This window comes from Nelumbo lutea, chromosome 6 (assembly GCF_056320005.1).
Source record: "Nelumbo lutea isolate HS-2025 chromosome 6, American lotus-T2T, whole genome shotgun sequence".
NCBI classification, from domain to species: domain Eukaryota; kingdom Viridiplantae; phylum Streptophyta; class Magnoliopsida; order Proteales; family Nelumbonaceae; genus Nelumbo; species Nelumbo lutea.
Window position 1 is genome coordinate 63,108,688 of NC_142689.1, and position 15,178 is coordinate 63,123,865.

The 15,178-nt window shown below is 36.5% G+C and overlaps 1 protein-coding gene across 1 annotated transcript; it reads right to left on the reverse strand.

Moving 5' to 3' along the window:
* Nucleotides 1-4,358: 4,358 nt before the first annotated feature.
* On the reverse strand, nucleotides 4,359-10,865 carry LOC148849229 (L-ascorbate oxidase homolog). The gene is made up of 8 exons (XM_088951590.1): nucleotides 10,719-10,865; nucleotides 10,524-10,633; nucleotides 9,894-10,164; nucleotides 9,696-9,792; nucleotides 9,258-9,603; nucleotides 6,302-6,667; nucleotides 5,893-5,971; nucleotides 4,359-4,556 (listed from the first exon to the last, which is right to left on the reverse strand). Exons 1-8 carry the CDS (start codon nucleotides 10,863-10,865, stop codon nucleotides 4,359-4,361), a joined length of 1,614 nt encoding a protein of 537 aa, XP_088807716.1.
* Between the last annotated feature and the right edge of the window lie 4,313 nt (nucleotides 10,866-15,178).

The following is a 15,178-nucleotide window of genomic DNA, read 5'->3' on the forward strand; positions in this document are numbered from 1 at the left end:
GAGAAGTAAGAAGCAAAGTGTGGTGGCTAGATACAGTACTGAGGCAGAATACAGAGCTATATCTCATGGGGTTGCTAAAATGTCATGGATAAAAAACTTGTTAGGAGAGCTGAGTTTTGCAGTTAATAAACCTATGTCACTCTACTATGACAACAAAACTGCTACCAATATTGCTGCTAACCCAATCCTCCATGATAGAACAAAACATATTGAAGTGGACAAGTATTTTATTAGAGAAAAACTTGTGAGCGAAGAAGTGTGTACTCCTTATGTCAGTTTAGAGGAACAACTTGCAAACATCTTCACCAAGGGCTTTCATCATGTGCAACATAGTAATTTGTGTGACAAGTTGGGCATGATTAACATCCATATTCCAACTTGAGAGGGAGTGTTAGAATGTTAGTTTTATCTCTTATGTTTGTATTTTGCTGAGTTAGGATCCGTTTGGACTAATTAAACCAGTTTTTTCTTTTGTTTTTTTATGTTGTAACTTAAGTAGGGGCATAAGAGTCCTTTCCCTTCTAATTATGGTCGCCCTATATATATTAATATAAATTGGCACAGCTAGGATCAGTAGTTGACTCCAAATCTCTCTCTTCTCTCCTCTCTTCCTCTTCCCTTCTCCTTCCTCTCTCCTACTTTGTTCGGTTGTTAATAAAAATAACTCAATTGCTTAAAATACCCTAAAAACTAGCAATTTTTAGTTGTTGGGAGGGATATTTTGGTCATTGTAAAGCTATATATCACTTTACCCAAAATGCCCCCAAACTAGCTGTTATACAGCTATTGGGGATATTTTTGTAAAACCCCCCAAAGGCTAGTTCATTGGACAGGCCAAGTGTGGCCCACTACGGGCCTGCGGGCCGTGCCGCATGTTGTGCTGTGGGCTGGCCCAAATTTGGGCTGGACTGCAAGTGGCACGGCCCGATTTATACCTATACTGTTGAGGATCCTCACTTCACGGGTATCCGCCAATAGACATGGAGTGTTTAATGTCAAAAGCAAAATTATTTGGAGGCAACGACTAGTACCACTCAAGGATTAAAATTTTGCAATGTATCTGAGCATATTGGATGATACGTATCATTTTGGTGACCCTCCGATAGGGTAAAAGAAAAATAAAAATAAAAGTAGCCAATATATCAGGGCATATCAGCTTGTATCGATATTTATAACGTTGATGCCACTTTACTACATAATTGTAGATATTTGATTTTCATTGCAATGAACACTCTCCCATGAATGATCATTTGCACAAAATTTGTTTATAATTGGGTGTGTGATTTGTTTGAAAAGCACAATGTGAGGGGCAAGTATTGAAGCATGTGGACTGACTTTTTTTTTTTTTACTTGATCTAAGATACTAAATTATAGTGATTTGATTTGGAATAAAACAACCCACTTTATCTAGAGAATGCGAACCACATCTTGAAAGCCTTTTTTTTTGTTGGACTCTTGTTTGAGTTGGGAAACTAAAATTAGATTTGATTTATTATGAAGAAACAAAATAACTTTTGTAAGGAGACAACATGATTTTAGCTAGAGTGGGATCCACACCAGTTTAGCTATAATTTTACTTCATTTTCCTACCTTTTTTGTCAAACCAAACACAACCTTAAAATAAAATTTATTTGTCCATTTTCTTCATTGAAGGCCAACCATGTGTAAGCCATCCAATTTTAGGGGTTTGCTATATTAACTAGCTGAGGCAGCCCAACCCATGCATATATTTTCATGGGTGCACAAGCATGACAAAAAGATGTAGGAGAGGGAATCTTTAGGAAGGAAAACTAATTTTGGGTGGAAGTGAGAAAGTAGGAAAGATAGAGAGGATTTTCAAGAATGAAATACACTAGCGAAAGAGAACAAGTGCTTGAAAATAAATTATGAAAAAGGAGAGAGAGAGAGAGAGAGAGAGAGAGAGAGAGAGAGAGAGAGAGAGTATGTACTTCATCTCACATTTGAATTAAATTTTATAAATATTTTGAAAATACATTATGGAAAAACCATGGTTTTTAAAACCGAATCAGTGATCGAATCGGTCAGGGGTCCGGTTACCAATTCTAACGGTCCGACTGTTCGACCCGAATGGCCGGCCCATTTTGACAAAAAATAAAAATATTTAAAAAGAATTAGAAAAATTGAAAAATGGTCAAAACCGTTCGAATAGTTCGAACGGTTAACTGAAAAATTCAGCGATTTGCTTACCAAAATCAACGATTTTGGGAAAAAACAAAACCAATCAAGTGACCGATTCCCAGTTTTTCCGATTCAACTGTCTGGTCCAGTCCAATTTTAAAAACCATGGGAAAAACTAAAAGGAGAGCATGAGTAAAGAAAATTAGAAATAAGGGAGAAATTCATGAGGAAAAGCAGTTTTGAGTGAAAGAATAAAAAGTAACAAGAGATAATAGAAAGAGTTGAGGAAGGAAAAACCGTATATGGAGTGGAAAAAGGTAGTCAAGAAAAGAAAATATTTGAACCCACTTAAGACCAAGCCGTAGGTTCAACCGTGTTATAATTAGATGGCTGGGAGCTCTTTTGCAAATGACCTTGTTAATTTATCCAAGTGTTCCCTTGCAAAATTGCTCATATTAAATTAGTATGTAATGATACTTCCAAGTTCCAATATGCATTTAGTGGCATCAATTCAACCTAGAAAACTTTGGTTTCTATTAAATTGCCTTTTAGCGGTGGATTTAAAGCCATCTTGATCATTCAGCCTTCAAAAATTTTAACAAAAACAATGAGGCATAGATTCATCATCCACCCAATTCAACCCTGTTTGGACATTTGTCTCAAACCCTGTATATACTGGTGGGAGCCTTGTTCTGCTTTCAATCCATATAGAAGAGTTATTCATTTTTGGGTAAATTGTTTAATGCTTCCTTTAATTTGAAGTTTATGACGGTTGCTGAAACTTCCCTTGAGTTTTGGTAGTTACAGTATTTACATCTTTTGAACTTTTTAACACAAGTGCAAGTATATCCCTCTATTAAAATTAACTTACAAGATGTATGAAAATGTTTAAAATATCTATATAATTACTTTTAATTAAAATGTTTATTTTTTCGAGTTTTCTCTTTGTACCAATAGTTACCATAAACCCTTTCAATCTCTTTTTTAAGATTGATTTATTTTTCAAAATTTCCCTTTATATCAATCACTCAAAGGTAAAACTATAATTTTAAATGCTTTTTTTTTGTTGTTGTTAGGGGTCGCCAAGCCGAGTTCTTCATGAACTACTCGAGCTTGAGCCCAATTTACAGGCTCGTTTATTAATTGAGCCGAGTTTGAGCCTAATAAGCTCGGCTCGTTAGGCTCACAAGCCAGTTCGAATAGCTACATACATACATACATACATACAATAATAATAATAATAATAATAATAATAATAATAATAATAATAATAATAATAATAATATTATTATTATTATTATTATTATAGAAAATACATACATACAATAATAATAATAATAATAATATTATTATTATTATTATTATAGAAAATAATATATAATAAAAATATTATAGATATAACATTTTCATTTTATATATAATAATAACTAATTATTATAATTATTAATTTTTTAAATATCAAATAAAAAATATTTTATATATATATTTTTTATTTTTATAAAACATTTTTCTCAAGTCGAGCTCGAGCCAAACCAAACTCGAGCTTATAAGCTTTTGACTCGAGCCGAGCTCGAGCTCAAGGTTCTAACTCGAACCAAGCTTGAGCCTCATACTACCTTGGCCAACTGAGCTCAAATAGCTAACTATTTGGCTTGACTTGGCTTGAATCCACCCCTAGTTGTTGTTCATAAAGTTTGTATTGTTTTTTTCTTTAAAAACCAGCCTAAATTATAACTCAATGGATATTTTGGACATTCTCGTGCCTCTTTTTTGAGGATCTTAACAAAAGGGCTTTGCTTGTAACTACGTTAAAGCTCAAGGAAAGTGATTGCAATAACCAAACCTCTTAAAAGGTTTCAGCAACCATCAAAAACTTATGGGAAGTTTCAGCAACTTACCCTTCATCTTTTTTCATGAGAACAAAGTCTAACCTCCAAAGAAAACACGTCCGGACGTGTCTAACAAGCAAATTAAAAGAAAAAACAAAGATTTAAGTGAACTCTGTTTTCATAGAAGTCAGTACAGGCTATGTTTATTGAATTGAGACCATTGATAGGAAAGAAACCTCAACAAATTGACACTTCTAAAGCTTTTTCCTTTCTTTTTAATTTCAATAATCTTAATTTTTCATTTCTTTTTCTGGCAGCAACACCATCGTGACTGAATAATAAAGCCACCACACATGCATAGATACATTAACAATGGGTTTATTGTTTATTTTAATGGCCCACGGCTTTTCCACATCGAAGAGCGTTTGGGGGGATATCATATTCAGTATAGAGGCTTCTTTCATTGTTCCAAACTCTTAGATACAATTCTTGTCCTAGATAGCGCCTATCCCAAATGGCAGACCTTAAGTTCCACATGCCCTTGTTGTCTAAAGACACCAATATTGCACTCCATGATTTTGGATACACCTGCAAAAAAACATAATACAAAGACACAGAGAAGAGAAATTTATTACCTGTAATGCTTAATGAAAATATATTTAGGGATCTCACTTAATGGCTTAAACTTCTTGTCGTTTGAATGGTTTTTTGAGATGATATTATAAGAGTCTACTTGATCAAGTGGTCTAGTGTTTGATTTTCATTGCCTTCATTTATTTATAGTCAGACTACATATTCCCCCTCAAATAAGTGGGGCATCCTATTATTTCAAGAATTAGGATCTAAGTGGATATTTTCACTTTCCTATCAAAATTCAATCATCAAAAAGTAATCAATTTAAATACTTTTTAATTAATTCAAAAGAAAGTCATGATTTTTAAAACCGATCCAACAATCGAACCTCTCAGGGGTCCAGTTAATTCCCAGTTTTTTCAGTCCGACCGCCTAGTGTGATCCAATTTTGAAAACCCTTAAAAAAAGTGGTTATAATGTGGGATCCAAGCTATGTAATTAGGTTTCCTAATACAAATAAAAGACTCATGATAAGTATTCACTCGGAACACGATTACTACCGCTTCATAAGGTGTTGGCGGTTAAGTCCACTTTCTTGAAAAGTGATAAACATTGCACAAAATAGAACAAATATTACATAAATGGATTAAAAATCAAATAAACTGATAAAAGAAAAATGACTAATTAATGAAAATATTAAATAATTAATAAATAGATAAAAATGAAATAAAAATAGGTCGTTGATTGCAAATTTAACCTAAGTCATTATAAAGAAGATATGAGACTAAAATAAAGAGCCATTATAAAGACTTTGTATGATGTGGGTCCTATTTTTTGGATAAAATAGGTCGTTGATTGCAAATTTAACCTGATTTAATTTTCTAAATTAAATAAGTAACCTAAGTCAAATGTATCATATAAGCATAAGTTGTGAATCTCAAATGAAATAATAAATAGTGTGGGTCATTTCAATAAAAATGAAATAAAAAACATAAAATAAATTTCTAATATAGATGATTCAAAAAAATTGAAATAGTTTCATTCCTAGTTATAATTAATTAAATTTAAGTATAAGGTATGTAAGGAGGAGTGTTAGAAAATAATAATCTATTCATGGGCTTGACTATGATAAAGAAAAGATATGATATCCGAAAAACAACTGACTAATAAACCAGAATCATAAATGTAATAGGGAACATGGTGTTATTTATCCAAATTCATGGGTGGGTTTTGATTGATCAAAACTCTTTCCATATCATATCTTTTCTGCATCATAGATTTTCCCTCCATTCAAAGACTTCAACTAGCAATCTAAGCCTTTTAGGTTAGAAGGGTTCTTTGAGACATTTACCTGAACAGTGTGTCTAGTGGTAGTGTCATATAGATTGTAGCTTTTCCTGTTCACTGGTGTCCACTGCCCATTTCCATAGCTGCATACCATTCATAGACATAGTGATCAAAACATTGTTCTTTGCGGTTTATTAATTGATACTAAGGTTCAAAATATCGATACACCTGATGTGTTAGTAGAGGCGTATCGGGCGATATTGATAATATTTTTATCCTTTTTTTTAATTTTTTTAAAATTGGTTCAGAGAGGCCGGTTTAAGGCTTCTCCACCCCCTAAATCGGTCAGAACCCCGATACATCCCCTGTAGAGACGTATTGAAAAATCACCAACATGATACGTATTGACCGATACTTTGAACCTTGATTGATACTATGAGTCCTGAGTACTTTATACAGATCTAGAGTCCTACCCGACAACCCAGAAGTCAGAACCGTCGAGATGCCAAGACTGGATGGAGGTTTCATTGTTTTGGAAGATGATTTCCATAAAATCGTGGAGGGCAGTTTCTACGACGGAAGTTCCAAGGAAAACAGGACCAGGAGTTGGCTTGTCCTGGATGGTGTTCAGGTTGAAGACACCCGGGATGTTGAAGTAATCGGCGAGCTTCAATGGAGTGGTTGGGTTAACGTACGAAACTCTGTTAACTGCATAGCGGAGCTTTCCATTTATCTGGGATTTAGAATTAGCCAATACCAGCGTCCTTACTGTTGGTATGGTGCCGTAATGGAATGATCCCTGAGGGTTCGGCCTTGCTGCATTCGCTGTCAAATTCCATCTTCAACAAGAAAAAAGCATATATTATTATCAAATAGATCAACTGCATTATTAATTATGCCATATACTAGTCCCATGGAAGCGAATTTTTACGTTACCACCATAATTAATACTGTTTTGGAGGGTGGTGCTTACTTGCTTAGTCATCCGCCGATAACATTAATCCCCCTCCCACCTCTCTCTAGAGGTGTTAATTGGACTGTATTTGGTTCAATCCAATACAGTCTAATGTGAGTCCATTTACGAATGAATTGCACTCAATCCAATACAAAGTAAACCCAATCCAATTCGAATGAAATATCAAAAATTATATATAAAAAACAGAATATATAAAAATTATAAAAATATATTAAAATGAATAAAATCTGAAAATTACAGAAAATATACCCTTTTGGCATTGAAAAAGCACTTTTAAGTGCTTTCAATCTTTCATATAGGTACTTTGATAAAAATGATTTTATAAAAATACTTTTATGAAAGTACTTTGTAAAATTAGTTACGTAGAAGTGCTACTTTTATAAAAGTACTTTCGTAAAAGTGCTTTCGTAAAGGTTCTTTCATAAAAGTGGTTTTATAAAAGTGATATCGTAAAAGTGCTTTAATAAAAGTACTTCCGTAAAGTTCTTTCGTAAAAGTGTTTTTGTAAAAGTACTTCCACAAAAGTACTTTTATAAAAGTACTTCTGTAAAAGTGCTTTTATAAAAGTACTTTTGTATAAGTGATTTCATAAAATGCTTTCAGGTAAAAGTACTTTTGTAAAAGTGATTTCATATAAAAGTACTTTTATAAAAGTGCTTTCGTAAAAGTACTTTTGTAAAAGTGCTTTCATAAAAGTATTTTTGTAAAAGTGCTTTCGTAAAAGTACTTTTCATAAAATTACTTTTATAAAAGTGTTTTTGTAAAAGTGCTTTCGTAAAAGTACTTTCATAGAAGTGATTTTATGCTAGTTTTAGTTTTGATCAGTTTCAAATTGGACAAGGGTTTAGCTTCATGATCGGATTATTGGAAATTTGATTTAGGTCCAATTCAGACCAATAAGAATGTGGACTAATTTATTTTGGATTGGCCCAATCCAATAATTATAATGGACCAAATCCCATTTGATAAGATTTGGATCGGATAGGATCCAATCCAAAACCAGTTGATTGACACCCCTACCTCTCTCTTATCCAATCCAAAACCAGTCTTGATTAACAACCCTACCGCTCTCTTTACCTAGGCATGCAAAAACACACAATAATGTTGGCATTGATCTTATTCAAGCAACATTTGCTTAAGAAACACTTGTCTAGATAAACTCACTTACCCATATTATAAGTCAAAACCATGGTTTTGAAAACTAGACCAGACTGGATGGTTGGATTGGGAACTAGTCTGGTAACAAGTTCCATTTCATCCTAAAACTGCTTTTTGGCCAAAAGCCATGGCCAAAAGCCATTTATTTGGTTAGAGACTTGTTGATAGGGCTGTCAATGGGTCAGGTCTGACTCGATAGACTTGATGGACCCGAATCTATTGGACTAGTTCTAGTTCTGAGACATAGAACCAACATATCGGTTCTAGGTCTTGATATAGGGTCCTGATTACTATCGATTCAAAACCGGTTCCACCTAGTCCTGAACCGATTCAGACCCAGCCCGATTATATATATATTATAATATATTAAATAAATTATATTTATATATATTATAATATATTAAATATATTATATATATTATAATATATAATGTATAATGTATGTATAGAATATTTAATATATATTAAACATAAATATTTATTTTTTATTATAATCGGGTCTGTCGGGTTAGATCCGATTGTCTTGAGAACCGATTAGTTCGGTTCTAGGTTCGAGCTCTCAACGTTTCATGTTGGGTCGGTTTTGGTTCCAACCCATACCTAGATCCATTGACGACCCTACCCATTGACCGAGGCAGTCGAATCGTCGACTACTTGGATTGTGGTTTTTGACCACTTTTTCAATTTTTATGATTTTTAAGTCAGAACGGGTCATTCATTCGAACCGAACGGTCAAACTGTTCAACTCGAGAACTAGTCCCCTGATTGGCCTTAGTGGAATCAACGCTATTGGAACCTACCTTGGAATCAAACTTGCCTTGAAATAAACCTTAGAATACTTTTGGGGATGTGAAGATTTGAACCCAAGCATTCATGGCTACAAAGGCCATGGCCTCACTTGACCATTGACTTACTTTAAGTGATTTGATAATTTGTTTTCATGTTAATATTTGAATGTTTACCATAAGTAGTGTAAAAGGTAATATTTACAAAATTTAAATTTAATTTACAAGTTTTTAACCATATAATGATAATCTATACATATTAAGTTATCCAATTTAATCGATAGAGATAATATAAGTTTTAAGGGAGAGTAAAAAAAGTACAGGTTCCATGGGTAAATTCTTGAATCGACATTGGAACCACCAAGACTAAAGCCGACCGAACAGGGTAGATTCCAATTTCTACCATAGAACCGAACCGAACCCGCCCATGCTCATTCCTAAGAGCTACTACTTTTTCTTCTTAGTTCTTTAATCTCAATGAAACAGAAAAGAGACATAGATGATATATACCTGATGGTTCTGGCTTGCTTCATCGACCAATGGATATGGTAAGTAGGAGCAATAGGCAAGGGTCCAGAAGCTGGGGTGTGGGAGTTGGAATAGTGAAGTATTGCTGTTGTGGTGAGAATAGGTTTTGTGAAGCGCGTAGAAGCAACAATATAATAGTCTTTTGGTGGCTGGTTTAAGGTGACTAGCACAGCCACAGATTGGCCCACATGTACGTCCAGAGATTCATAGAAGTCCTGAACGGTATGGGATCCTTCTACTTCAACAAGCTTCAATCGGTGGCCCTGAATTCTGAAGTTGATCGAGGTCGACAACCCCACATTTGAGACCCTGAACATGTAGCTCTTCCCTGAACCAAATACCCACTTATCATATCAATTCGGAGAACCAAACAATCGATATATAAAAATAATTAATGGTGCCTTCGGTGAGGAGAATTGCCTTGGTCTCCAGTGAAGGAGGAACTCGTATGACCATTTATAAGAAGATCACTAGGGAAAGGAAGACTTTTTCCTGAGTCCAGTGTTTGCTGTAATGCCTGAAAGAGAAATTAACCGGAAAGCATGGTCAAATTCTGATCACTTGATTTAGAGAAAGACAGAACTGCTAGCGTGCATGGCTTCTCCTACGATTACTAACCTTATGACCGGCCTTATACCAATCACCGACAAGTAAAGTAAACTCGTCGGTAGGTATAGGATAAGGAATTGATATTCCAGGCCTTGCGTAGATGTTGAAACCTCCAAAGCCACCGGCAGCTCTTTGCATCAAAGTTGATGGGAAGTACGTGAAGGTTCCGATCTGATCTTTCGTCTGGAAATGGTAGGTATAATTTGAGTTTGGAGGAATTGGACAGTTGGTTCCCAGAACTCCATCTTGCCATGAGTTCTTCCTTTGTTTCACTCCATTCCTAGTTTTGACAAAACAAGTTACAAATCCCAACTAATTAAACTATAATCTATAACCGAAAGATTTAATACAAGCATATACTCAATAAAGATTGAACCCAGATAGTAATTATATATAAACTCTATGTATCTATTGATAGGAAGTCGAAATAGATATATAGTAGGATTAGGAGTTTCACTTCATTTCTGAATGTGAAAATTAAAGAAGATAATACACTGGTGCAACTTCTTCCCTACCCACATCTTGGAAGGATTCCAATGCCCAGATCCTTCATCGTAATAAACACCCAGAAAGCGCTCTGGCTAGATTTGAAACAAGTAATGATGATAGAAAAGAGAAGAGATCAGAAGAAAAGCAGACCATGTAATTAGGAAGGGCTGATCCAATTTATTAATAACGTTTACAACTATGTTGTCATTTGTCACGCAGTCAATTCGTGGACCAGGGAACTGTCCATTGATGAGAATTCCCTGCGAAAAACATGTCCAATTAAATTATTCTAACCACATACTGTCATTAGACTGAACATTAATCTGGGTAGGTTGATAACCGAACCTGTTGAGGAACACCAAGAGGAGATATTGTCCCATAGATCACTGTCCAGGTGAAGTATTTGTAAGGGTCTTCTGCTTCCACCAGCAGGAAAACCCTTAAACAGGCTAAAGCTCCAACAAAGAGATTCAAGAACACAGCTCTTATCATGATCACACCAGGAGAAAATATATAGACTCTCCAAGATTCCAATTTCTGCTAAAAAATAGAAGAAAAAGGAACGTTTCTGTCAATTAAAAACAATAATTCCTAGCCAAACTGCGAAAGAGCTTTTTAAAACTGAAAACTAAATTAATGCCTATAAGCTGATGATCAGACTCTAAAACATATCCACTTCAAACGTAATTCAGGCGTAGATGGCCGAGTGGAGCTGTGTATTATAGATGAGCAGCTGATCTTTTAAGCATTATAAGCTGAACCACAGAGAATTGACTAAATGCATGGATTAATGGTCAAACAGATATAGAGAGGCCAAAGGATAAACAAATAGGAACGTACCTGAAGTTGAATCTCCTCGGTGAAGCAAGGAGAAAAAGAATAAGAGATAGAGAAGTGCAAGTGCAATTGGCCCTTTATGCATGGGTTTAAGCTGCAGCTTGGCACCTTAAATATATAACAAATCACAAATACTAAACTAGTGGAGAATTTTTTTTTTAAGTGGCCGGGGGCGGTGGCATGAATCGATCGACAGGAAAGCTCATTTGCGGCGCACTCCATGCCCAGAGAGAAAGAGAGAAAGAGAGAAAGAGAGAGAGAGAGAGAGAGAGTCCAAATCCAAGGGACTGATTTGACTAGAATTTCTCGAAGTTCGGCAGCCACCCTTTCTCCAGTTCCAATCGGAAGAAGTAGATTAAAAGTTTAGATTTGTGGGTGATGATGACGAGGATCTCATGGACAGAACGTTTTATAAGCGAGAAGGTCGCAGTCCAGAGCGGATCAGCAATAAATGCAGTTCAGGTGATCAATAAATAAATATAATAAAACACATCTACGTACGTACAGTTTCAGATGAAGTTATACTCAGCTCAGGCAGGGCGGCTAGTAATAGTAACTTCCGTGTTCCGTCATCACCATCACAGTATCTCAGTCTCACATGCATGGACCATGGAGAAATAGAAGACACAGAGAGGTTTTCACGGATCGAGTTTTTTCTCCTTTTTCTCGGATTTCCACTTGGACGGAAAATTTCTCCATCTCTGTACGTGGACATGGATGGAGGGAACGCAATGGGAATGATGAAGGAATCTTGCGAAAAACGAAGAAAACAATCAACCAGATGACACCAGAGATCTAGTAAAACTAACCAAAGACACAGAAACGCCAAAACAAAATAATTAGACCACAAAGTTAAATCACAATGAAAGCCATGCTCATCAGTCCGAGCTGATCCGACCCTTTGCCCATCCAACAATGAAGCCTTACAAGATACCAGTCATCTGATGCGTAACTAATAAGCTTCCTCCTCCCCTGTGATTTCAGTAAAATCAGAGGGGGTTTCTATAATCAAAGAGACAAAATTTGGCATATATGTGGAAATAATTTTTTTCCAATATACATCCTTGATAACAAAATACAGTTTTCCATTGAAATATATATTCTGAAATCACTTGAAATAGCCTCCTTCATAGATAATAAATACAGTTTTATCATAATACCATCTCCAAATTTTATTTTACTTAGTTTTTTTTAATATATTTTCAACTTTTCATTTCAATCTTAATATTGATCAGGTAATAATTAGGTATTCTGTGTACTTTATATGCAATAAGTAAAAAAGAGTAAAATGGACCTTGAAACAATTTTCAATTGTTACTTGGACTTTTCAACACTAAAACTGACGTATATTAATGAATAATATGTGGAATTCCCAACCTGAACCTAGATCGCCCAGCCTCTGAATTCACTCGGACTGTGCTTGGATCTTAGTCCTGCGGTTGTATGATTAGCTTGAATCCAACCTGATTATATACATTCATACACATGCAAACATAAAATTATATTTACATACAAACATAAAAGTATACATACATGCAACATGTAAGTCAAATTTTACAGTGGGTTCAATAATTAGTCCGGGCCCACGGTTAACCCAAGTGCACCAAATTTTTGTACGGGCTGGGTCTAGGTTGGGAAGTTTGGATTGACCTCAAGTTCGGTTTGTATTCAGGCCTTAGGCCCAAATTTTAGGGTTGGGCCTAAGTTGACCATATGGCCTAATTTTTCTATATATATATATATAAATGATGTATAAGTATTATATCTATAATATTATATAATATATCTATACACAATGTACAAAATTATAAATATAGAATAAACTCTTTTTGTTTTATAATAAGATAATAAATAAAAAATTTTTAGTTTTAACTTTTAGGGGTGCTATTTGGGCTTTCTAATTGGTTCAGCCCAATAGAATCAAATAATAGTCCAAAGTTCCCCAAACTGTATTAAAAGCCACACCAAACCATAATAAAACGGTTTGGTCTAATTTGATTTCCATGCCAAAATGGTTTGGTTTTGTTTGGGAATTAATTTTTCAAACCATAATTTATTGGTTTGATTTGAGATCTTCGCTAAACCACACCAAACTAGACCATGAACACCTCTAAGTGCAAGTAAGGAGTTTTGGATCTCCTCCCAACAAAAATTGTTTCAACACTCTTTCAACATGATCTGTATCCGAACATCTTTTCATAAATTGGGACCATATTTGAACACAAATCATGTTGAATGTTTTTCTTTAGATTGAAACTTGCAAGTGAAGTACCTGATTTGAAGAATTTAAAGCTACATAGCAATGAGCCAGAACAAATGCTCAACCAGGGGTGGAGGCACATTTTATCAGGAATCTTTGGCTGCTGACTCTTGGCGAGAATTCTTGCCTACTTTTTAGTTTTAACGGATAAGTACGAACAAGCCTAATGTAGATTTCTGATTTCAAATGTAGAGCTATAAACATTCAAAAGGTTAAAAACCCACACACTATGCACCCATTCCTGCCCGTGAATTGGCATCAATTTTGAGTTGGCACCTACCCCAAATGTACTTTGAACCTACAAATCCGAGGTGGTGCACCAACTGAGGAGAGCAACCAGATAGTCCTTGCTAACTGGGCAGGGCCGAGCTACAAGGATGAGGTCGTGCTTTAAGACCTGTGATCAAGAAAGAAGTCAGAGGCCCGAGGAGTTATTCCCGGGTAAGTACTCAGACACTCAAGTCAGTAGGAGGTGGTGGATGGTTGGGCCGAGCAATAAGGGTGCTGGTCCGAGCTAAGTAGCTGTATGGGTTTCAGAAGTTGGGGTCCCTTATCTCGAGCATTGAGTACCTTTTTATAGCCGGAGAGTCCGTATCCTAGTCGGAGTAGGGTCTTCCCACCTTATCCGCTATGCGAACTTATCTGTGTGGCGCGTAGCTGACGTGGTCAGCGAGGGATTATAGTAATATCGTAGCTCGACTGGATTACGCTGACGTGGTTGTGGGCCTCTAGGCCAGCTCAGCCATATCCCCAACATTACTCCCCTAGTTCCGAAGTCGAGGAATGAGGTCCCCTAGGTTCGTTGCCTGGCTGAGGAACTTTCGGGCATGCGTATCATCCACACCGTGTCGGTCGTTGCTGAGGAGTCCTTCGATCGTCGACTATAGAACTTAAACAAGAACCAAATTTTTGGTTCCTGAACCACTCCCCCAGTTTTGCTGTCGAGGAGGGGAAATGCTCAGCCTAGCCAAGGATCCGCATCGAAGGTTGGACCTTTGTAATTTTCCCGGTATGTCTTTTTCATCTCGTCGGTCCTCTTCCTCTTCCGGGTGCTCCAGTAGTTTCGATTCTAGCTCTTTTCATGACTCGAACTATGAGCTCGAGCTAAGAGACTTTGTAGCCGCCAAAGTTGAGGAGGCTGAGATTGGTCCCTCCGATATGGAGGCGGAGCTTCCTCTATGTGCAGGTTGCCGGTTTAGCACCACACCCTACGTCTTGGCGCCTAGGGATATGGCTCGGATCCGAGCTATGTATGCTATTCCCGCGGAATACCAAATGAGGTGTCTGCAACCCAGGGAGATGGCCACTAATGCTTAGCTCGGTGAGCTATGCGTTTATGAGCACTGCTTAGAGGCTGGGCTGAGGTTCCCGTTGAACGAGGTTCTTGCTCGGCCTTTTGTTCTATTGCACTGTCTGCAATATCGAATTGACCCTGGGGATGGTGAGTTTTATGCTCCAACTGAAACACCACCAGTAGGGATGCTATTACTTCTCCAGTAGGCGGAACATTTGGTCACTGGTTGGGGCCCCTTCTTTTGTGAAGCACTGGAAGGAGTCATTCTTCTTCGTGCGTGTTCTCGGGGGTCTCCCTTTTCCCGCTGAGCTGCGGGAGCTGAGGATGACTCTGTTGTATCCCCACTGGTTGGCGCTCACTTGGGAGGAGAGGTTGGCCCTGAGCATGACCCACGAGATTGACGTTTATGCGTAC

Excerpts from the sequence above, each read along its gene's own strand:
- LOC148849229 (XM_088951590.1), bottom strand. The coding sequence starts at position 10,865 with ATGATAAGAGCTGTGTTCTTGAATCTCTTTGTTGGAGCTTTAGCCTGT. Across the intron at positions 9,793-9,893 it reads GGTATAAGGCCGGTCATAAG|GCATTACAGCAAACACTGGA; the intron begins GTTAGTAATCGT and ends TTTCTCTTTCAG. Across the intron at positions 4,557-5,892 it reads CCACTAGACACACTGTTCAG|GTGTATCCAAAATCATGGAG; the intron begins GTAAATGTCTCA and ends GTTTTTTTGCAG.